Genomic DNA, 25,669 nt, shown 5'->3' on the forward strand with positions numbered 1-25,669 from the left:
TACCGTCGCAGCACAACATAAGGATGCCCACTTTACCTTACACTCATCCGTAATCCTTAGGAAGACTGCGAAACCATCGGTAACAGTGAGTACCATCGCAGCCTCACTTACACAAGCTCTGACCTTACTCAGGAATTGGTAACCTCATCGCACGCTATGAGTACTCAGGCTGCGTACGGCATCGCAGTGGATAATTTATGCACGCCTATGCAACAGCGTTCAAACGCACTGGCACGCCTGCCTTCCCCTCCCACCCAATCACTCTGCGATGGGTCTGCGTGATCACTGCGATCGCAGTCCTGGTCGCAGTAGCCGCTTCGCGCACTTTAATGCAACAATCGTCCGATTTCATTGCGTAATCACAGTTGCGATCCGTAATGAATCTGGCCCATTAAAAGGTGAAATTTTCTGGCAGACGAGTGTTACTGTTTCTTCTTTCTTCATAATGAAATGAATGCTGATTGCGCTTTGTAGCGTACACTGCACTAATGCAGATGTCTGCTGGCGTATGGACGTTATTGCACCTACTACGTCAGGCTGCAGATACCCAGGGCACAAGCAAGAACGTAAATACTTCTTCTAACCTTATACAAGGCCATACACCAACATACATCTCTTCGCTTATCTCATAATATCTCCCAGCTCGTCCCCTCCTCTCTGCACAAGTTCTACGTCTCTCCTCCACACACATTACCTGCTCTGATAGAATGCTCTCCCACGCACAGAACGTCTCAAAACCTTCAAGAGGCCCCTGAGAGCTCACCTCTCTATTCTATTCTATTAATTATCTCCTTTCTACAAAGCTCACACAAAACTTACATGTGTTCTCTCAACATTCATACACTATTCTATTATCTCCTTTCTACAAAGCTCACACAAAACTTACATGTGTTCTCTCAACACCCCACTTACCCCAGGCCATCGTTACAGTGTGACTGGATCATAGAACCTTTTACCCCTGTAAACCGTCTGGACCAGTATGCAATATATAGTATTTAGCTGCATGTATTTAGCTCCTATTATCCTATAGATTGTAAGCATGCGAGCAGGGCCCTCTTACCTATATTAGATTTGGAGAAAGCCAAACACGCCAGTAGATAGATAATATTTTAGTATTTTTGTATCATTTAACATTCGGTTTCCCCTCCCCTAACTAGATTGTAAGCTCTTGAGACAATCATTCCTTCTTTTGGATAAGGGTGTCACACTGTCGTTTGTCAATCAGAGGAATAAAACCTGTACCCAGCGTTCTAGTTTTACATTTTCGTTTCCATTGCAGGATAACTGGGTGGCTCATCAAGATGACTTTAACCAGCTCCTGGCTGAGCTAAACAACTGCCACGGTACAACGAGCTCTGGTAAGACCGTCGTGCGCATCCCGGGCATTGCCGATCAGCAATAAATATTTTTTTACCCTTGTTTCATCATCAGCCTTAAGGGAACTGACTGCAGGGAACAAACTAAATCTAAACATTAATGTGGAACGAAGCCCAGCAAAATGTTATTGTATGATTTAGACGAGACTGAACCGGGCAGCGTTACTTCTGCTTGGGTGAACAGATCGGCACGGCGAAAACAAGACAAGCTCGTTTCTGTTTAATGACATGCACAGCTCGCCATCTCCTTGTACAATGTGACTGTTCTGCATCCGATTCCCAGCGATAACCAGCTGCCTAATCACACATACATTCCTTTTCCTCCTCTGACCTCTTTTCCAGCCTCGCTTGTTAAAATCAAAATATGCAATTGCACGCCTTGACACTAAACACAGCCAAATCTTTGCTGCATGTGTGTAATGTATACATCCAGTATACAATATAATGTAGTTCCTAGGCTGCATAAGTTTTAATATTTCCTCAGCCCAAGATAAAACTGCCCTGGAATTTATTTATTTATTACCAGTTATTTAAATAGTGCACACATTCCACAGCGCTTAAAAGAGAGAATATTTGTCCATTCACATCAGTCCCTGCCCCAGTGGAGCTTACATTCTATATTCCCTGTCACATGCTCACACACACTCACTCTCGGGTTAATTTTTTGTTGGGAGCCAATTAACCTACCAGTATATTTTTGTATTTGGGAGGAAACGGGAGTACCCGGAGGAAGTCCTCACAAGCACAGGGAGAATTATACAAACTCGACACAGGGCCATGGTGGGAATTGAGCCCATGACCTCATTGCTGTGAGGCAGTAACGCTAAGCATTGCACCGCCCGTGCCACCATTGCCACAGTAGAAAGTGCACCACCACGTTAGATGCAGCCAGCGTGGGTTATAGAAGCGAGTTATGGCAAGTAGTGGACATGCAAGGTCTTGTTGACAGACCTTTTTGGATCTTATAGCTAATCGTAACATTCATTAAAGACATCCATTTTCTGCCAATCTACTGTCGGGAAAGGGTTTTTGCTACTCAACTTATTGGAGGTCTAACTTGTAAATGAAATAGCTCCCATCTGTTTGATCGTTCTTTGATGTGGTGCCGATACGCAGTCCTGTTATAAGAATCTTGTTATACAGGAAACACATTCCCTCTGCGCGGCTGTCAATTCTCCTTAGTAGATAGTTGGGGCATATGGAAGCATGTTTGACAGCTGTGTTCATTGCAAGTCACACTCTCTCCTTTTAACACTGGAAAGATTTTCATGGTGCCTGAATTGGGCAACACTTTGCTTTTTTTGGTTCTTTTTTAAACCAAACATTGTCTGTATTAATGAGACTAGTTTATACTGGGTTAATGTACATCCAAAACTAATATAAGTATTGCGTTCTATAAAAATCAGCTAATAACATTCACACACTGGGCCTGATTCAGAGCCGGGCGCTCTGACCAGAGCGCTCGCTCTGAATCAGTGCCCTCCTACCTAAAAATGGAGCGGCCAAAAAGATGTTCGCGATGGTCAAGACCATCGCGACCATCGGGCTTGCGACGAGACCCTGCGGTAGGGTCTCGGTGACCGCAAGCCCTGGAGTGATTTTGGCTCTATCAGAGCGAAAATCACTCCCACTGACATCACTAGTGATGTCAGTGGGGCCGGACCCAGACGGTAGGCGTTCCCATGGGAACGCCTCCGTCTGGCAGCCTCTCCCCCGGCACGCCCACCAAAGGGGGCGTGCTTTCATTCACCATCGACAACACGCCCCCTTTGGTGCGAGACCCGGAGCAACAGCTTGGCTGTCGCTGTCCAGGTCTCGCGCATGCGCACGACGGAGCTCCCTCCGTCATGCGCATTGGGGTAACATCGACCCGCATGCGAGCGTCTGAATGACCCCCACTGATCTATCTTCAATATTACATATATATTCAATGTAAGTAATATAATTTATTATATATAGTTCCATATTTCTCATTATTTTAGAACTCCAACATATATGATTAGTATAATGCTTGAAAGAATGTTTTGGGCATCACATAGTGGTGTATATCTATAATGGGTCTGCCATGTGCCAGCAAGAGGGGAGGGGCACTCGGACAATGCACACAGACTCCCACCCCTTATAAGACGGCCCTGGTACCTTAGTAGCTGGGCAGGGAGTCCTGGAGTGAGCGGCTTTGGGTAGGGTGTGACGGTCACTCAGGCGTTTGGCATAGACGGCCAGTCACCAGCAGCGGTCAGGCCCTACACAATTTGAGTCTTGGCAAACGCTGCGCCTACGCGTCAGGCATAGAGGTTATGCCGACCATAGAGAGCGGTCCTGACAAAGTTACCTATACGCTGCATTCGCCTACGAAGGTGTCTGTGGTGTGAGCTGGGCACGTGGCCTCATCACTGTCAGAGAGCTGCTTGCTTAGTTACAGTCGGACAGTGTTTATACCTAACTGCTGGACTCCTACGTCACCCCTTTGTCACAGCAGATGGCCACCCCATCAGGCTTCTCTAATACATGTGTAAATACACCTGAAAGCTATTGATGATGATAATTATTATTATGGATTGTTTGCTCAGCGATGTGCTACAGTTACATGCAGCTGTGAGTGACTGAATCGGTCCTCATTGCTCACCCGCTGGGACCAAGGCTTGGGTCTGCATGTGTATGGGCAGATTTCAGGTGACTGGCTACAATGACACTGCTAGCAGGAAGTGCGTTGTGCTTGGGAATATCTTCAGCTTTCATGGAATGTTTCCATGCAATGCTCCCTCTGTGTAATGCCCCCTCAGCAGCCTTGGTCCCTGTACAACAGTACATTATATTCTAGTTGTGTATAATGCCAACCTTGCTGTAAGGTAGCTTTTGGCCTATGTCTGAAGATGATGCGCTGAATATGGATGGATGGCATTAGTAACAGTTGTGTTTAAGCCGATCTGTGTTTTAGGTTTAATGTTGCTCTTTAGATGAATTCCAGGATCTTCGCCTTTGCTTACCGAGAGATGGCCAGTTACCGGGCAGTGCTGCGTTACTCAGTGCATAACATATGTTCAGTGACTTGGCGTAGAGGGGCCTATGTACTAAGCCTTGGATGGAGATTTTGTGAACGGAGATAAATTACCAGCCAATCAGCTCCTAACTGCCATGTCACAGGCTATGTTTGAAAAATTACACTTAGGAGCTGATTGGCTGGCACTTTATGTCCGTTCGCCTTATCTCCATCCAAGGCTTAGTACATAGACCCCATAGAATCTCTGGGTTGGCCCTGCCTCCTGCTGTGTCCTAAAGCGTCGTGCAGCCAACGTTCCGATTGCACTGATGCGGTAATTGTATCAGGGCGGCAGGGGACAAGATTGGCAGAAGCTTTGCTTCTGAGGATACTGAATCCACTTCTTCCGCTATCCCAACACAGTGCAAGAATGGATTACTGGGAAGGGGGGAGCCCCAACAAGTGATTTTAAGGTTGGACTGATGATTGCTTTGATAAGTTCACGGTTAAAAGGTAGAATTATAATATCTAATAACCAAAATTAACTTTTATATGGCGGCCCAAAATTAACTTTTATATGGCGGCTAGATTGTAGCGCTGCTGCTTGTCTTTCAACGAGTCTTTAAAGAGGACAGTAATTTGGTGCATGGTGCAGCTCACTGACTCCTGTCACCCTGTTGGACTGGTGGACTTTGCGGTTGTATATATGTAAGGGCTAAAGACACATCTATCTTCCTGAAATACCTGTGCAACTGAAATTTGGCCATGTACTGTACAGTAGATGGTGGAAATATCCTGTACTGACATTTAAATATAGACTAAAACATGCTCTTCCTTCCAGGTTTTAGAACTGTTTTTTTTTTTAATATGTAATATGTAATCTGTATACTTTTGGTATAGTATTAAAAAAATAAAGTAAACTGCAGATACAGGGCCTGATTCAGAGCTGGGCACAATTAGCGCTCGCTCGTCCAGAAAATAGGGGTGGCTATTCAAATGAACCGCTCGCTGTTTGCAGTCTGTTCACGCCTCTAGGTCTGAACGAGCGAACAAAACTTGCGGTCGTTTTTTGGGAAACTACGCCCCCTGGCCGCTCGCATCCTACGTCATGTCCGCTATTTATTAGATTAATCTAGTACATCGACCAGGGTATGAGCTGCTCGCTATTCTTGTGGTTGGTTTTTGCTACCACAATTTTGCGAGCAGTTCTGGCTATAAAATAACCCAGTGACATGGTCAATGACGCTGCTGTTTTAATTATGCACACCCATAAAACCCCCGTTTTGACCTTTAAGCACACCTGCGTTCTGATTTCCACTCCCCGTTTTCAAGCACCTTCCCCTGTTACCACCCACATACGCCTCATTCTGTCACTCAAATTATCAGGCATTCGCTATTTTGCGAGCACATGAATTTCGACCGCACTGACTGGTTCGCGCATGCGTATAACGATCCGTACGCATGCGCAGTTGGCCAAACATCGCTCGGAGCGAACGAGCTGCCGCTTACGAGTGGCTCTGAATCAGGCCCACAGTCCCAAGTGCTGTACCTGACATTGGCCACATGATGGCAGTAATGGTACACTCTGAAGTTATTTAGCATCTCACAAACTGAGCAGGTTACTTATTGAATGTTCTGGCTGCTTCTATTTGAGATCCACTGAACCAGGAATTATAGTTGCCTTAAGGCCCCCATACATCAGCAATCTGAAAACCACAATTGAACAATTTGGAGATTTATTGCCCGATTTTCGGATTTCCCAATCTAGTAATCTGCGCCCATACATTACAGATCTTTTTCAGTGATTTGCAGATCGTTTTCAGCAAACGCAGATCTTCCAATCTTGAAAGTCTCCATCATTTTACTAGTAACGGTCTGCAAATCTGCCGATCATGTCCATACACTAGCAATCTACAGCCCCAATCCTTCTGTGACATCCAACATGTTGGACAATCTGATATAACAATTCCTATCACTTTTTGGTTGCAATCTGTGAAGCCTCATACATTGCAGATTTTTATACACAATCGATGGCTGATGTGTGGGTGCCTTTACATGTAGTGCTGTTCATATTGTTCACCAATGTCTTAAGGTGTGAGAAGTCTTTTGTATTTACAGCCTATTTTCTATATATTAATTTGAGGCCGACTGCAGTGTTCCTCAGTGGGTTTACACGCTAATACATAGGTTTGTGAATGTCTAATGGATTTTTTTTTTTTTTTTTTGTATTTTACCTTCCGTGGGTCTTTAAAACTGTACTTGTCGGTTTTGAAGCTATTTTTTGCTATATATTTATGTATTTATAATCCGTTATTTATATAGCGCTCACATATTCCGCAGCACTTTACAGAGAATTACGCTGGGGTATAGAGGCGTGGATAACTGGAGCTGGCACTTTAAATAATTCAGAAGTGTGAAGCTCCTCCCCCTCTATCCCCCATCAGCTGATTTTATTTTATTTAGGTTATTTATTTTTAATGCATCTTTTACACTTATTCGGTATCCTTCGCCACCTCTCTAAAGGTGGGGTCCGGGTACCTGGCGACCTGATCTTTAGCGATCAGGAAGGAGTGCACAGCGCTTATGCTAAAAGCAACTGACAGCTCCTTACCGCCAAACAGCACATCTGTCAGCAACAAGATCTGCTGTGGCACAATAGTGTCACTGGAGGAGAGTGCTGACAAGCTGCCGAGAGAGACCTCCAGGGGAGCGCAGTGAGTATATACCTGCGCATCCCCCGGCTCCCACCCCGCTGCTCAGCGCTTTTACTATGAGGCTGTGTTACACATAGCGCTCAGCGCTGCTCCCTGCCACATCCTTAAAGGTATCTGACGATGTATAGTTTCAATATGGATTCACTTCAGTCTGTCATTGCGAGCTTGGAACCAGTGGAGTTCCTAATTTCCTTGGATGTTCGCTTATTTCCATGTCCCCATTTGGGAACCGCACTTCCTGCATTTTACAACCTTGCAAGATCGCTTCTCGGCCTTTCGGCTAAGATCCAAGGTAGTGTCTGTTCTTATCAGTTTAATATCTCATACGGCCCCTGTCTGGGTGCCATATATTAAATGGATTGTTTGAACAGGAAGATGGAAGAAGAGCTTGCTCTATGCATTGACCTGGTTTTGGAATACCTGGAAGACCGGTGCACACTTCGGTCGTCAGGCGTGAACATAATTCCTTATTTGGACGACCTGTTAATCAAGGTTCTATCGGAATCTCTTCTCTTACACTTCTCTGTCATATTAGACTTTAATACTAACGGTTGGATAATCAATTTCAAGAAATCCAATCTCAGTCCGGCCAGAGACTCCAGTTTATGGGGATGATCCGGTATACGGTATTACACAGGATTTTCCTTCCGGATGACAAAGCTTGGGATATCCGGCCGCTGGTTCAGCTAGTCCTTAGACTAAAGAGGTGTCCTTGCTTCTTTGTCTGCGTCTCTTGTGGAAGGTGGTAGCTGCTTTCAAGACACTTCAATTAGAATGATTCCACTTCCGAGTGTTCCAACAAGACCTGCTATCACAGGGGTCAGGATCTCACCTGAATCTACATCGACTAATCCGTTTGGCTCAGGCCACCAGGGTAGCTCCCCTCTGGTGGGTTCAATCCCATTCGGAGTATGGAATTGGATAATAGTAAACAACGGACGCCAGTCTCCAAGAATGGGAGCAGTGGTCCTCAACTATCATTTCAGGGTCAATGGTCCACACAAGAGAGACAGTGGCCCATAAATGGGTTAGAACTCAGAGTAATTTACAGTGCTCTGTTAGAAGCAGCACAGTTGCTAAGGCCTATTCCGGTAAGAGTTCAGTCAGAAACGCGACAGCCGTCACTTACATCAACGGCCATGGAGAAACTCAAGTCGCATAGCCATGTGGGAAGTCTCTCAGATTCCCCGGCGGGCGATGAGTCAGTCAGTGATTCTGTAGGCAGAATAGCCAGGATAGCCATGCTAGAGCATGGAAGCTTCACCCAGACGTGTTCCATGCATGAGTACATCAATGAGATAGTTTTCAAGTGGACTTCATGGCGTCTAGTTTGAATCATCAGCTCCCAGCATACATGTCAAGTTCTAGGGACCCGCAGGCGAAGGCTGTCGATACACTCTCACAGTTCCGTTGAACTACGACATTTACCTGTTTTCTCCGATCCCTCTAATTCTTCATCTAAATAGGAAGAAACTCAAGTCGGCCTTAGACTTTCTTGGGGCTACAAACTGGCCTCGGAGAAGTTGGTTCTCGGATCTTCGGTCCCTTCTAGCAGATGTCCCATGACCTCTTCCTTTACGCCTGGGTATTCTGCTTCAGGGTCTTTTTCATACACCCCAGATTAGCGCAATTGCGTTTATGAGGTGGCTCTTGAAACTGATATCTTAAGACACGGAGGCATCCCAGACTCGGTTATCCTATATAGGCTTCACGACAGGAACCTGGTTTTGGCTGCACATTATCATCGTACCTGGCGTTCTTCTATAACCGGGTGTATAGGTCAAGACCTTCCGTCTAGGACTTCCGGTTTTCCTGTTTTTCTCCAAATCGGATTAGAGTCTGGCCTGCGCTTTGGGATTTTTAAAGGTGCAGGTTTTTTTTTCTACTTGTTCCATTTTCTTTCAGCGCAAGTTGGCCCCCATACCTGTTGTGCTGACGTTCTTCAGGAAGTTTTGAGTGTGCAGCCACCTTTTTTTTTTTTTTTTGTACCACTTACAGCTCCCTGGGACTTAAATTTGGTACTTTTATATCTTCAGTTTCCCATCTTGGAACCTATTTATAAGGTTGGTATTAGTGTTTGTCTGGGAAGACTGTTCTCCTCCTGGCTTTGGCTCGCAGAGTTTCGGAATTGGAGGCTCTGTCCTATAAGCCGCCTTACCATGTTGATGGGGCGGAACTCAGGACGGTAGCCACTTTTCTTCCTATGTCGGTGTCGGCTTTCCACATAAACCAGCCTATTGTGGTGCCTTTTTTGATAGAGGACTCGGGTGTTTAATCTACTCTTGATGTGGTTTGAGATTGCCGCATCTATGTTGCTCGGATGGCGTCCTCCGCTAGTCCAAGTCGCTTTTTGTCCTCTATGATGCTGGTCGGAGGGGTTGACAAGCAGCCAAACAGACATTGGCTCATTGGATCAAACTGACTATCCGTCAGGCTTATGATCGTCATCATCCTGTGTCCATTCCACTCTTTCCACATGTTCTCGGGGTGTGTCGTGGGCGCCTGGGAGGTGTGCCTCCACTTACAATTGTGCCATACGGACATTGGTTATCGGTTCACCCTTTCTAACGTTTTACGGGTTGATACAATTGCGGCTTCTGCATCAAGTTTTGGCCGCATTGTTCTGCAGGTTCCTCAGAGCGCTCCCGCCCGTGGGGTAAACTTTGGGACATCCCCAGCGTAAGCACCTCCAGTGTCCCCTAGTGGATGAAAGAGAAAATGTGATTTTGGTACTTACCGGTAAATCCTTTTCTCTGATTCCACAGGGGACACTGGACGCCCACCTCAGCGCTCTTTGCCTGTTCAGTTAGTTTCATATGTTGTTGTGTGATCTCTCCTTTTCACTCCTGTTTGTTCTCCATCTCCTCTCGGTCTTCATTTTCTAAACTGAGGGCTGATGGGGGATAGAGGGGGAGGAGCTTCACACTTCTGAATTATTTAAAGTGCCAGCTCCAGTTATCCACGCCTCTATACCCCAGCGTAAGCACCTCCAGTGTCCCCTGTGGAATCAGAGAAAAGGATTTACCCGTAAGTACCAAAATCCCATTTTCAGTCCCTGGCCCAGTGGAGCCTACAATCTATATTCCCTATCACATGGACACATATATACACTAAGGGTATTTTTGTCGGAAGCCAATTAACCTGCCAGTATGTTTTTGGCTCGTGGGGTTTAACCCGCGAGGACATACAAACTCCACACACATGTGGCCGTGACCGAGAATTGACCTCAGTGCTGTGAGGCAGCAATGCTAACTACTACGCCATCCGTGCCGCTATATATTGACAAGTGACACCACTGAGGCATGAGGCACATATTTAACTCCCTAGGAAGGTGTGATGTAACTAAGACATAAAGTACTTTGTGTCTCCTGGTGAAATGAAGTTACAGAATTCGGCAGAGCGTGAGCAGCAAGCTGGGGCCGCTGGTAAAGGCTTGGGGGGGGCTTCCTGTTGCCCACCACTGCGTTAGATTGTGAGCTTCTTCTATCAGGTGTCAGGAGCCATAAACCAATACTGAGACATCCTCCCTGTCCTTTGGAGCATATCACCCTGGCTCCTGAATTCTGTCGTGTTTATCCTGTCCTCTCCATTGTGTTACTGTGCTGCCTGTCCTTCTCCACGAGCCCTGTGTACATATTTGCCTATAAATGTTGCTGTGTGTCTGCTTTCCATGTTTACTCACCGCAGTTGACAGAAGTGTTGTTTTAGAGGCCGACTACTGGTGCTGGGTTCAGAAAGGGTGCATTAACCTTTCCTCTTCCGGCGAGCGATGCTGAGAAAGCTAGCTGGTGCTCTGTGTGTACAACTGATGGGACTGCAGAAAGGGGGTCTGACCACTGTGCTACAGAAACAGCGATGTGCTTGGGGCGCATTCAACAGACACCTTTAAACTAGACAGGGAAACGCAATCACCCTCCACAAGAACAAGCTTCATTTCCCGATCCCCGAATCCCCCCGGTCACATCACAACGCCTGCTTTGGTATTTTATATTATTGCCACTTTAAATCCAGCAGCCTAACTTGCTGAAGACGCGGCGGCTTTGAAAATCGTTGTTTGGTAAATTTATCCCTTAGGCTTGGATGCTAAAGGTTGAGGTCCTCTGGGGATTTTAGGTCAGTGTGATGGAAGAATCGCATAAACACCTCGTTGCTAGGAGATTCGCACGTGATGTCATTGAACGCATCCAGTATGAATGCAGTCGGTGAGATAAAACTATAGTAAGTTCGTCTCACTTGTCCTGCGAGTAATTATGGGCGATTTTGGTGTAAATGAGCAGTGCCAGGGAACACTTAGATTAATTCTATATCTACGGATCCAGGTTAAGTTGTATTTTTTAAAATGCAAAAAGCCGTGATTTAATAATGAATGCTGATTATTATTTTCATGTATTTATTATTTCAGCGTCTCCTGCCAATGATCACACCAAGTCCTTTAGCCTGGAAGAGAAGTCCAAAGCCTCGAAGAAGCGTGTGCATTATATGAAGTTTGCTAAAGGTGAGCGTTGCTGGTGTCCTTACCGGGATCTCTGTGTAAAGTCTTTATTTGATGAGACCACGCACCCGATTTTGCAGCCTCGTATTCTTAGATCTGCGCTGATATTTTATCCCCAAATGACCTCAATGTCTGCTAATCATCCTATGAAAAGAATTACCCTTCTCCAAAATGGCGGTGTATGTGAGCGGCGGGTGAGCGCAGTCCCCTCTTGAAACCAGGTTGCTATGAACGTGGAACAGATGCGGTCGTTCACCCCAAAAGACGAACATGTGGATCTCTTCAAGTGTGTGTGGCCAGATTGAATGATGATCCTGTGTCTCTGCGTGTGGGTCGACCAGCGTGTGACCGCCTTAACAAAGAACAGAAGTTAGAGAGGAAACTCTCTGTAGCGAACAAAAGTAGGTGTCACCCAATATACAACCAATCCGATTAGCTTTCAGATTTCCGCAATATCTTGATAAATGAAAGCAAAGATCTGGTTGGTTGCTATGGGCAAATCCAGAATTCCTTCCCCACGTGAGGGGGCCCAGAGCCGGCAGTAGCTGTGTCCCGCACTTTCCCTCCGTTGCTTTGTGACGGCTGTAACTCTCTGTCAACGCACAATGTTTTAACCCTTGACTTACATTAGGCCTTCGTGCCCCCTGGTATGTTGAGGATTAATAGGTCACTAAGTTCCTGCATGCCCCGTCTGATCGGAGTCATGTTTCCCCACCCCCCCGTCTCACTCTCAATATCAGTCCATTAAGATGTGTGCAGCAAGACATGGCGGGGGTGTAATTACCGGGGGCGGATAATTGTGCAGCTCCAGTGTGTTTGGCCCCAGGTACTACTGACAAGTGCTCTTAAACACACCAGCAATGATGCAATTATCCCCCAGTAATTATAGCTCAGACTGAAGAGGCTGCTTTATGTGCTGACGAGTGACTGACACGTTTAGTGGTTCCTGGATAACTATGGTGAATGTCATACACGGTCTCAGGAAGGGATAATCTGCTGCTATGTGCTGTGTATACACCGTGATATACAGGACCCCTGTGCTAGTACATACCCTCCACCCCTGGGTGTATACACAGCGATATACAGGACTCCTGTGCTAGTACATACCCTCCACCCCTGGGTGTATACACAGCGATATACAGGACTCCTGTGCTAGTACATACCCTCCACCCTAGGGTGTATACACAGCGATATACAGGACCCCTGTGCTAGTACATACCCTCCACCCCTGGGTGTATACACAGCGATATACAGGACTCCTGTGCTAGTACATACCCTCCACCCTAGGGTGTATACACAGCGATATACAGGACCCCTGTGCTAATACATACCCTCCACCCCATGGTGTATACACAGCGATATACAGGACCTCAGTGATAGTACATACCCTCCACCCTAGGGTGTATACACAGCGATATACAGGACCCCTGTGCTAGTACATACCCTCCACCCCAGGGTGTATACACAGCGATATACAGGACCCCTGTGCTAGTACATACCCTCCACCCCAGGGTGTATACACAGCGATGTACAGGACCCCTGTGCTAGTACATACCCCCCACCCCTCAGTGTATACACAGTGATATACAGGACCCCTGTGCTAGTACATACCCTCCACCCCTGGGTGTATACACAGCGATATACAGGACCCCTGTGCTAGTACATACCCTCCACCCCTGGGTGTATACACAGCGATATACAGGACCTCAGTGCTCCTACATACCCTCCACCCCTCAGTGTATACACAGCGATATACAGGACCCCTGTGCTAGTACATACCCTCCACCCCTCAGTGTATACACAGCGATATACAGGACCCCTGTGCTAGTACATACCCTCCACCCCTCAGTGTATACACCGCGATATACAGGACCCCTGTACTAGTACATACCCTCCACCCCTCAGTGTATACACAGCGATATACAGGACCCCTGTGCTAATACATACCCTCCACCCCTCAGTGTATACACAGCGATATACAGGACCCCTGTGCTAGTACATACCCTCCACCCCTCAGTGTATACACAGCGATATACAGGACCCCTGTGCTAGTACATACCCTCCACCCCTCAGTGTATACACAGCGATATACAGGACCCCTGTGCTAGTACATACCCTCCACCCCTCAGTGTATACACAGCGATATACAGGACCCCTGTGCTAGTACATACCCTCTACCCCTCAGTGTATACACCGTGATATACAGGACCCCTGTGCTAGTACATACCCTCCACCCGTCAGTGTATACACCGCGATATACAGGACCCCTGTGCTAGTACATACCCTCCACCCCTGGGTGTATACACAGTAATATACAGGACCCCTGTGCTAGTACATACCCTCCACCCCTGGGTGTATACACAGCGATATACAGGACCCCTGTGCTAGTACATACCCTCCACCCCTGGGTGTATACACCGTGATATACAGGACCCCTGTGCTAGTACATACCCTCCACCCCTCAGTGTACACACAGCGATATACAGGACCCCTGTGCTCCTACATAACCTCCACCCCTCAGTGTATACACAGCGATATACAGGACTCCTGTGCTAGTACATACCCTCCACCCCTCAGTGTATACACAGCGATATACAGGGCCCCTGTGCTAGTACATACCCTCCACCCCTGGGTGTATACACAGCGATATACAGGACCCCTGTGCTAGTACATACCCTCCACCCCTCAGTGTATACACAGCGATATACAGGACCCCTGTGCTAATACATATCCTCCACCCCTCAGTGTATACACCGTGATATACAGGACCCCTGTGCTAGTACATACCCTCCACCCCTGGGTGTATACACAGCGATATACAGGACCCCTGTGCTAGTACATACCCTCCACCCCTCAGTGTATACACCGTGATATACAGGACCCCTGTGCTAGTACATACCCTCCACCCCTGGGTGTATACATAGCGATATACAGGACCCCTGTGCTAGTACATACCCTCCACCCCTCAGTGTATACACAGCGATATACAGGACCCCTGTGCTAGTACATACCCTCCACCCCTCAGTGTATACACAGCGATATACAGGACCCCTGTGCTAGTACATACCCTCCACCGTGGGGTGTATACATAGCGATATACAGGATCCCTGTGCTAGTACATACCCTCCACCCCTCAGTGTATACACAGCGATATACAGGACCCCTATGCTAGTACATACCCTCCACCCCTGGGTGTATACACAGCGATATACAGGACCCCTGTGCTAGTACATACCCTCCACCCCTCAGTGTACACAGCGATATACAGGACCCCTGTGCTAGTACATACCCTCCACCCCTCAGTGTATACACCGTGATATACAGGACCCCTGTGCTAGTACATACCCTCCACCCTGGGGTGTATACACCGTGATATACAGGACCTCAGTGCTAGTACATACCCTCCACCCCTGGGTGTATACACAGCGATATACAGGACCCCTGTGCTCCTACATACCCTCCACCCCAGGGTGTATACACAGCGATATACAGGACCCCTGTGCTAGTACATACCCTCCACCCCTGGGTGTATACACAGCGATATACAGGACCCCTGTGCTAGTACATACCCTCCACCCCTCAGTGTATACACAGCGATATACAGGACCCCTGTGCTAGTACATACCCTCCACCCCTGGGTGTATACACAGCGATATACAGGACCCCTGTGCTAGTACATACCCTCCACCCCTCAGTGTATACACCGTGATATACAGGACCCCTGTGCTAGTACATACCCTCCATCCCTGGGTGTATACACAGCGATATACAGGACCCCTGTGCTAGTACATACCCTCCACCCCTCAGTGTATACACCGTGATATACAGGACCCCTGTGCTAGTACATACCCTCCACCCCTGGGTGTATACACAGCGATATACAGGAACCCTGTGCTAGTACATACCCTCCACCCCTCAGTGTATACACAGCGATATACAGGACCCCTGTGCTAGTACATACCCTCCACCCCTCAGTGTATACACAGCGATATACAGGACCCCTGTGCTAATACATACCCTCCACCCCTCATTGTATACACCGTGATATACAGGACCCCTGTGCTAGTACATACCCTCCACCCTGGGGTGTATACACCATGATATACAGGACCCCTGTGCTAGTACATACCCTCCACCCTGGGGTGTATACATAGCGATATACAGGACCCCTGTGCTAGTACATACCCTCCACCCCTCAGTGTACACACAGCGATATACAGGACCCCTGTGCTAGTACATACCCTCCACCCCTCAGTGTATACACCGTGATATACAGGACCCCTGTGCTAGTACATACCCTCCACCCTGGGGTGTATACATAGCGATATACAGGACCCCTGTGCTAGTACATACCCTCCACCCCTCAGTGTATAACCAGCGATATACAGGACCCCTGTGCTAGTACATACCCTCCACCCCTCAGTGTATACACAGCGATATACAGGACCCCTGTGCTACTACATACCCTCCACCCCTCAGTGTATACACAGCGATATACAGGACCCCTATGCTAGTACATACCCTCCACCCCAGGGTGTATACATAGCGATATACAGGACCCCTGTGCTAGTACATACCCTCCACTCCTCAGTGTATACACAGCGATATACAGGACCCCTGTGCTAGTACATACCCTCCACCCCTCAGTGTATACACAGCGATATACAGGACCCCTGTGCTAGTACATACCCTCCACCCTGGGGTGTATACATAGCGATATACAGGACCCCTGTGCTAGTACATACCCTCCACCCCTCAGTGTACACACAGCGATATACAGGACCCCTGTGCTAGTACATACCCTCCACCCCTCATTGTATACACCGTGATATACAGGACCCCTGTGCTAGTACATACCCTCCACCCTGGGGTGTATACACCATGATATACAGGACCCCTGTGCTAGTACATACCCTCCACCCTGGGGTGTATACATAGCGATATACAGGACCCCTGTGCTAGTACATACCCTCCACCCCTCAGTGTACACACAGCGATATACAGGACCCCTGTGCTAGTACATACCCTCCACCCCTCAGTGTATACACCGTGATATACAGGACCCCTGTGCTAGTACATACCCTCCACCCTGGGGTGTATACATAGTGATATACAGGACCCCTGTGCTAGTACATACCCTCCACCCCTGGGTGTATACACCACGATATACAGGACCCCTGTGCTAATACATACCCTCCACCCCTGGGTGTATACACCGTGATATACAGGACACCTGTGCTAGTACATACCCTCCACCCCTGGGTGTATACACAGCGATATACAGGACCCCTGTGCTAGTACATACCCTCCACCCCTCAGTGTATACACAGCGATATACAGGACCGCTGTGCTAGTACATACCCTCCACCCCTCAGTGTATACACAGCGATATACAGGACCCCTGTGCTAGTACATACCCTCCACCCCTCAGTGTATACACAGCGATATACAGGACCCCTGTGCTAGTACATACCCTCCACCCTGGGGTGTATACATAGCGATATACAGGACCCCTGTGCTAGTACATACCCTCCACCCTGGGGTGTATACATAGCGATATACAGGACCCCTGTGCTAGTACATACCCTCCACCCCTCAGTGTACACACAGCGATATACAGGACCCCTGTGCTAGTACATACCCTCCACCCCTCAGTGTATACACCGTGATATACAGGACCCCTGTGCTAGTACATACCCTCCACCCTGGGGTGTATACATAGCGATATACAGGACCCCTGTGCTAGTACATACCCTCCACCCCTCAGTGTATACACAGCGATATACAGGACCCCTGTGCTAGTACATACCCTCCACCCCTCAGTGTATACACAGCGATATACAGGACCCCTATGCTAGTACATACCCTCCACCCCAGGGTGTATACATAGCGATATACAGGACCCCTGTGCTAGTACATACCCTCCACCCCTCAGTGTATACACAGCGATATACAGGACCCCTGTGCTAGTACATACCCTCCACCCCTCAGTGTATACACAGCGATATACAGGACCCCTGTGCTAGTACATACCCTCCACCCTGGGGTGTATACATAGCGATATACAGGACCCCTGTGCTAGTACATACCCTCCACCCCTCAGTGTACACACAGCGATATACAGGACCCCTGTGCTAGTACATACCCTCCACCCCTCATTGTATACACCGTGATATACAGGACCCCTGTGCTAGTACATACCCTCCACCCTGGGGTGTATACATAGTGATATACAGGACCCCTGTGCTAGTACATACCCTGCACCCCTGGGTGTATACACCGCGATATACAGGACCCCTGTGCTAATACATACCCTCCACCCCTCAGTGTATACACAGCGATATACAGGACCCCTGTGCTAGTACATACCCTCCACCCCTCAGTGTATACACAGCGATATACAGGACCCCTGTGCTAGTACATACCCTCCACCCCGGGGTGTATACACAGCGATATACAGGACCGCTGTGCTAGTACATACCCTGCACCCCGGGGTGTATACACAGCGATATACAGGACCCCTGTGCTAGTACATACCCTCCACCCCTGGGTGTATACACAGCGATATACAGGACCCCTGTGCTAGTACATACCCTCCACCCCAGGGTGTATACACAGCGATATACAGGACCCCTGTGCTAATACATACCCTCCACCCCGGGGTGTATACACAGCGATATACAGGACCCCTGTGCTAGTACATACCCTCCACCCCTCAGTGTATACACCGTGATATACAGGACCCCTGTGCTAATACATACCCTCCACCCCAGGGTGTATACACAGCGATATACAGGGCCCCAGTTCTAATACATACCCTCCACCCCTCAGTGTATACACAGCGATATACAGGACCCCTGTGCTAGTACATACCCTCCACCCCTCAGTGTATACACAGCGATATACAGGACCTCAGTGATAGTACATACCCTCCACCCCGGGGTGTATACACAGCGATATACAGGACCCCTGTGCTAGTATTTACCCTCTTCAGTGTCCATAGGCTCCACAGGGAGACCTTGGGGTGTAGGTGATGAAACTGAATCCGGGCACCACACAGTTAAAACCGTTCATCTCCCAGGATGCACCGGTCCACTCTCCCTATACCCCGCCCCCGAGCCAGAGGCTCCTCAGTTTCGTTGGTGCCCGGCCGGAGTCGGGTCACCATTACATAGGGGCTGCTTAGGCAGCCCTTAAGCTTGTTATTTTTCTGATTTGTTTAGTTAGTTTGCTGCTGCGCTCTAGTAGAAGTCAAACTGTCCCTGGGATGTCTGCGCTGCCGCTCCGTCACCCCTTCGGAGCCGCAGCGTCAGTACTGATCTGGGGATCTCAGCGGGGTTTCTGGGGGGTCAGCGCTAGCCAAGGCCCCCGCAGAGGACCCAGACTGCAACCGGACATAAGGGGACAGGTAAGGCGGGTTACCTCTCGCGGATACCCGCACGTTAAGGCGGTCTATACTTCCAGTTTCAGGGGGCAGAGGGTGTGTGGACGCAGGCTCTAGCCACCGCAATCCACTAGACCACCAGGGACATTAGGTGCGGGAATCAGCTTCCTTGGGATTAACAACCAGCCTGGGGAGACAGCTTCCCCGTTTAAGCGGCTCCTCCCCTCTGCTCAAGACGCCTTCCCTCTGAGGTCTGGCTTCTCTGAGCTGCTTTCCTCCTCCGACCACGCCCCCTCTGAGGTCTGGCTTCTCTGAGCTGCTTTCCTCCTCCAACCACGCCCCCTCTGAGGTCTGGCTTCTCTGAGCTGCTTTCCTCCTCCGAGCACGCCCCCTCTGAGGTCTAGCTTCTCTGAGCTGCTTTCCTTCTCCGGCAACGCCCCCTCTGAGGTCTGGCTTCTCTGAGCTGCTTTCCTCCTCTGACCACCCCCCTCTGAGGTCTGGCTTCTCTGAGCTGCTTTCCTCCTCCAACCACGCCCCCTCTGAGGTCTGGCTTCTCTGAGCTGCTTTCCTCCTCCGACCACGCCCCCTCTGAGGTCTGGCTTCTCTGAGCTGCTTTCCTCCTCCAACCACGCCCCCTCTGAGGTCTGGCTTCTCTGAGCTGCTTTCCTCCTCCGGCCACGCCCCCTCAGGTCTGGCTTCTCTGAGCTGCTTTCCTCCTCCATCCACGCCCCCTCTGAGGTCTGGCTTCTCTGAGCTGCTTTCCTCCTCCAACCACGCCCCCTCTGAGGTCTAGCTTCTCTGAGCTGCTTTCCTTCTCCGGCAACGCCCCCTCTGAGGTCTAGCTTCTCTGAGCTGCTTTCCTTCTCCGGCAACGCCCCCTCTGAGGTCTGGCTTCTCTGAGCTGCTTTCCTCCTCTGACCACCCCCCATCTGAGGTCTGGCTTCTCTGAGCTGCTTTCCTCCTCCGACCACCCCCCCTCTGAGGTCTGGCTTCTCTGAGCTGCTTTCCTCCTCCGACCACCCCCCCTCTGAGGTCTGGCTTCTCTGAGCTGCTTTCCTCCTCCGACCACCCCCCCTCTGAGGTCTGGCTTCTCTGAGCTGCTTTCCTCCTCCGACCACGCCCCCTCTGAGGTCTGGCTTCTCTGAGCTGCTTTCCTCCTCCGACCACGCCCCCTCTGAGGTCTCCGGCGGCCATTTTCTTCATGGTGCAGTCGCAGCTCTCTCAGGACAGCGCGTGGTCTGGTCCCCCTACATACCTCTCCCTTGGGTTAGTGTATGTAGTACTATAGCCTACCAGACACTGAGTCTGCGTAGTTGATTGTAGTGCCAATTTGCAGTGTGAATTCTGCATGTTATGTTACTTATGCTAGCGCTGCCTGTCTGTGTCTTCTTTTTTTTCCTACTGTCAGCATATACCTTTCCTCTAATTCTGCCCTAATACAGGTGTCCTTAGGGTGGTTCTTTAAACTCACATATATAAAAGGTAATATTTGTGAGGTTGGTCACGTACTGTTGTGTGCTGCACTGTGCCATATTAAGGCACAGGCTCCTGTAGCTCACCCAAGCGTCAGACAGGACCAAGTTGTCTCATACTTGGGCAGTGGGCTCCTGCAGCTTACCCAAGCATCAGTCAGGACCAGTGTTGTGCTCTCTCTATATACTAGTGATTGCACAGTGCCTTATTGTGTGTCAGACATGTCTGACAAGGGTAACTAACACAATGCTGTGCCCATTCTGCTATCTTGCAGGTTATGTGCTGAAAGTTTGTGAGTAGGATTCGGTTCGGGAAGGGTTATGTGTGAGGTGTTATAATCCTCCCTGCACCTCAAACCCCCCCTACAACTGTCCGGGAATTCCCTTGGGCTGCCTTTTCTCAGGTCCTGGCCTCCATTGCGGGCCGCCTGGCAGTACCAGCTGTTTTTCCCCATATGGGGTTACCTCAGCAAACCATCTTTCCCTCCCAGGGTATACCACAGATTATGCAGGCTCCTCCTGGACCACAGCAGCTTGTCATTCCCTTACAGGGAATACCAATGCACCCACCATGGGTAGATGTTTTCTCTACCTCAGTGCAGAGCCTGGCGTCTTCTTCTACTGCCCTTCAGACCATGTTGCAAGGTGAGAAACCTATGAAGCCCGCTAAGCGTCCTCTGTTGTCATCCCAGTCCATACAACTCTCGGAGTCTGAGATGTCATCTGACGACGGGGAGATCGCTGATGCATCTAACCCCGATTCCCATCTGCAAGAGGAGGAGACTAGGTCAAATATTAATATTCCTGCCTTGGTGCGTGTGGTCAGATCCATATTGGTAATAGAGGATGATGAGCCAGCCCCTCAATCCAAAGACCCTCAGTTTAAAAGGGTAAAGGCGACTTCGGCAGTATTCTCTATCAGACCAGCTGGTAGAACGCATGGCTGCTGCCTGGCAATCAGCTGGTAAGAGGTATCAGCCTCAAAAGCGTTTGGCCTCATGTTATCCATTTCCTGAGGCTCATTGTAAAAAATGGGAATTACCTCCTGCGGTGGATTCTCATGTTACACGTTTAATAAAAAGTGCCACACTAGCTATGCCATCCATTTCTTCTTTAAAGGATCCTACAGATAGTAAGGTGGAAACTTGCCTGAAATCAACATACTCCCTTTCAGGAGCTATTGCCCGCCCATCCATGGCTATCTCATGGGTAGCTAAAGTTATAGAGAGCTGGGCCGATGAATTTGAGGACTCCTTCTCCACGGAAGCTCCTGAGAATCAGATGTTATTGGTTGGCCACATTAGGGATGCGGCTGTATATATTGGTGAGACTGCTCTGGATGCCAGTCTACTGATCTCCAGAGTCTCGGCTGCGGCCGTGTCTGCTCGCCGTTCCCTGTAGCTGCGCTCTTGGAGGGCGAATGCTGATTCTAAGAAAGGCCTGGAAGCCTTACGATACAATGGGGAGATCTTGTTTGATCTAGACCTGGACAAGATTGTTGACACATTGGCAGCATCGAAATCTGCCCTTTCAAAGGCTCGAACTTCGTCCTTTAGTCCTCAAGGAAAACCCAAAGGGCAGTCCTTTCCTAGACAGTCAGCCGCAAAGAAGACTGGCATGGAGCACAAGATGCCCTGCTTCCAAACCAGAGGATATACCTTCAGCCTGACGGAGTGGGCCTCCCCCTGAGGGATCCCAGAGTGGGAGGCCGACTTCTTCAGTTCACCCAGTGCTGGTGTCAAACCACCAAGGACGCTTGGGTAAGAGGAGTGGTCTCTCATGGGTACGCCCTCCAATTCCTTCGGACAAGAACAAAGCCTTACACATCCAGAAAGCCATACAGTTCTTGCTGCAAGCAGGGGTAATTGTCCCCCAGTGAGGGACTGGTTATTATTCTACTCTTTCTGGTGCAGAACCCGAATGGGTCTCATCGGCCTATCCTCAACCTCAAATCCCTGAACAAATTCCTCAGGGTGCCCAGGTTCAGGATGGAAACCATCATACTGGTTATGGAACCTGGGGATTTTATGGTATCTGGATATTCAGGACACATGCCTACATGCCCCTATAACACCTTCTCACCAGCATTCTCTCCGGTTTGCTTTACTACAGCAACATTTCCAGTTCCGGGTGCTACCCTTTGGCCTGTCCACAGCCCCAAGGGTGTTTACCAAAGTTATGGCTATCATGGTGGCACATCTGCAAAATCAGGGGATCCGACTGCTACCATACCTGGACGACCTCCTCCTCTTGGCGGGTTCTCCAGAAGTGCTTCGCCACCACCTACAACTGACAAATGCCTTTCTACAGGCGCACTGGTGGTTAATCAATTGGGGAAAAATCCTCCCTGAATCCCTCGCAGAGGATGATTCATCTGGGGTCCTTTCTGGATTCTCAACAGCAGAGAATCTTTCTGACTTCAAACAAGATCTCCACATTACAACTACGAGTATGCAGATGCCTCCACAGTCACTGGGTGTCGATACACTCGGCGATGCAGGTTCTGGGATCCATAATGTCCACCTTCGACATGGTGGAATATGCCCAATTTCATTCCAGGCCTCTGCAGGGGCTGATCCTCTCCAGATGGAACGGATTGCCCCACCAGATCAAAGGTCAGACAATAGTGCTCTCTCCGGAGGTGCGTCTGTCTCTGTCTTGGTGGCTACTGACATCTCATCTAACCAAGGGTCGCCCCTTTTGGATCCCGGACTGGGTTCTCCTAACAAAGGACGCCAGTCTTCGGAGCTGGGGCGCAGTGACTGGTCCGCACACTTTTCAGGGTCGTTGGACAGCAGTCGAAGTAACCCTTCCAATCAACATATTGGAACTTCGGACTGTGTACAGGGCCTTCAGGCTGGCCAAACTCATACTTCACGGAAAACCCGTGCAGGTTCAGTCCGACAACGCCACCATGGTGGCTTGCATCAACCATCAAGGAGGCACTCGAAGTCGGGCAGCAATGACAGAAGTGTCACACATTCTGACATGGGCAGAGTGTCACCTCCCGGCCATTTTGGCAGTGTTCAGTCCGGGAGTTCTCAATTGGGAAGCGGACTTCCTCAGCCGTCACGACGTGCATACAGGAGAATGGTCTTTTTACCAAGAGGTGTTTCAACTCCTAGTGGATAAATGGGGCCTCCCAAAGGTGGATCTCATGGCCTCCCAACACAATCACAAGTTACCAGTGCACGGGTCCAGACCAAGAGATGCCGAGGCAACCTTGAAGGACGCTCTGTCAGTGAAGTGGACCCTCCAGTTCGCATACCTGTTTCCTCCAGTCTCCCTTCTTCCTCGAAGACGGAGGGTACTGTCTTGCTGGTGGCTCCAGCTTGGCCCAGACGTCATTGGTACTCAGATCTAAGGAGTCTCTCCATCGACACTCCGGTCCTGCTGCCTCAACGTCCGGACCTTTTGTCTCCGGGTCCTTGCCTTTACCCGGAACTGGATTGTCTGTCTTTGACTGCGTGGCTCTTGAGACATCCCTCTTAAGTTTCCAAAGGATTGTCTAGCTCTGCCATCAATACGATACTTAGAGCACGCAAAGCCAGCTTCTGCTAGGATCTATCACAGAGTGTGGCATACATATTTCCAGTGGTGTCGTCCCCAGGTGTTTCGGATCTCCAGAGTCCTGGCCTTCCTTCAAGCGGGATTGGAGCTCGGACTCCGCCTGGCCTCGCTGAAAGTGCATATCTCTGCACTGTCAGTATGGTTCCAACGTAGAATTTCCGGATATCTGCACCTTCCTTCAGGGTATCCTCAGGATTCAACCTCCCTTTGTCCCCCCAGTGGCTCCTTGGGATTTGGCAGTAGTTCTTCGGGCCCTCCAGGGTCCTCCATTTGAACCACTAGATTCGATAGAACTTAAGTGGTTAACAGCTAAGACTCTTTGTTCTGGCGATTGCATCTGCTAGGAGAGTGTCAGAATTGAAGGCGCTCTCCTTACGCTCCCCCTTCCAAATATTTCACCAGGACAGGGCTGTGCTTTGCACTCGCCCTGAGTTCCTTCCTAAAGTTGTTTCTAGTTTCCAAATGAATGCGGAAATTATAGTGCCGGCCTTTCAATCACCAGACACCTCGGCAGGTGAGGACGCTTTGGATGTGGTCCGCACCCTCAAAATATATGTGGACCGTACCAGTTCCCTCCGGAAATCGGACTCATTATTTGTGCTCTATGGCTTCCACAAGAACGGATGGCCAGCCAATAAACAAACAGACTAGATGGCTTCCTATGACTATCTCAGAGGCTTACACGCAGGCTGGCCTGCCTGTTCCGGCTTCTGTTAATGCTTATTCTGCTCGGTCTGTGGGTCTCTCGTGGGCAGCTAGCCGTGGCACCTTGGCTGTTCAGCTTTGTAAGGTGCCCACGTTCTATGCTTTTGATACCTTTACCTCTCAGGTTGCTTCCTTTGGGCGCCGGATTCTGCTCTCAGCGCAGGAGCGTCCCTACCCTTAAAACGACTGCTCCCTGTGGAGCCTATGGATCCTGAAGAAAAAAATGAGTTATGGTAAGAACTTACCTTTTAACTCTTTCTTTGAAGTCCATAGGGTCCACAGGGCACCCGCCCTGACGCACCTGGCTTCAAATGGGCTATCTTGCTGGTCACCGGTTTCCCGTCTCAGTGAAAGTGTGATTCTTGCGTGTACCAGTCTTCCTTCTCTCTTATCCTCCTTTGGCTTATTACCAATCATAAAAATCATAAAAATAACAAGCTTAAGGGCTGCCTAAGCAGCCCAAATGTAATGGTGACCCGACTTCGGCCGGGCACCAACGAAACTGAGGTGCCTCTGGCTCGGGGGCGGGGTATAGGGAGAGTGGACCAGTGCATCCTGGGAGCTGAAAGCTTTTAACTGCGTGGTGCCCGGATTCCGTTCCATCACCTACACCCCAAGGTTTCCGTGGACCCTATAGACTTCGAAGAAAGAGAGTTAACAAAGGTAATTTCTTACCACAACTCTCGTTTTCCACCCCGGGCTGTATACAGAGCAATATACAGGATCACTGTACTAATATATCCTCCACCCAGGGTCCACTATAATAATATATCCTCCACCCCGGATCAACTATAATATACCCTCCACTCTGTTCTGTATCCACAGCAATATCAGGACCACTGTGCTAACATACCGTCCACCCTGGGGTGTATACACAGCAATATACAGGACCACTACTAAAATACCCCCCACCCCAGCCTGTATACACAGCAATATATACAGGACCACTGTACTAATATACCCTCCACTCCGGCCT

General features: G+C 49.2%; 1 protein-coding gene and 1 non-coding gene across 2 annotated transcripts in view; both read left to right on the forward strand.

Moving 5' to 3' along the window:
• PINX1 (PIN2 (TERF1) interacting telomerase inhibitor 1) overlaps positions 1-25,669 on the forward strand; it is a 150,182-nt gene that overhangs the window by 16,024 nt on the left and 108,489 nt on the right. Inside the window, exons 4-5 of the mRNA XM_088447526.1 lie at positions 1,280-1,358; positions 11,473-11,565. Of these exons, the coding sequence (XP_088303652.1) occupies positions 1,280-1,358; positions 11,473-11,565 (172 nt within the window). The remainder of the gene's footprint in view (positions 1-1,279; positions 1,359-11,472; positions 11,566-25,669) is intronic.
• On the forward strand, positions 7,331-7,512 carry LOC148505916 (U2 spliceosomal RNA). The gene has a single exon (XR_015869831.1). It is a non-coding gene; the product is annotated as a U2 spliceosomal RNA (small nuclear RNA).

The sequence above is a fragment of the Taudactylus pleione genome, unplaced genomic scaffold (assembly GCF_031769625.1).
Source record: "Taudactylus pleione unplaced genomic scaffold, aTauple2 ptg000434l, whole genome shotgun sequence".
NCBI classification, from domain to species: domain Eukaryota; kingdom Metazoa; phylum Chordata; class Amphibia; order Anura; family Myobatrachidae; genus Taudactylus; species Taudactylus pleione.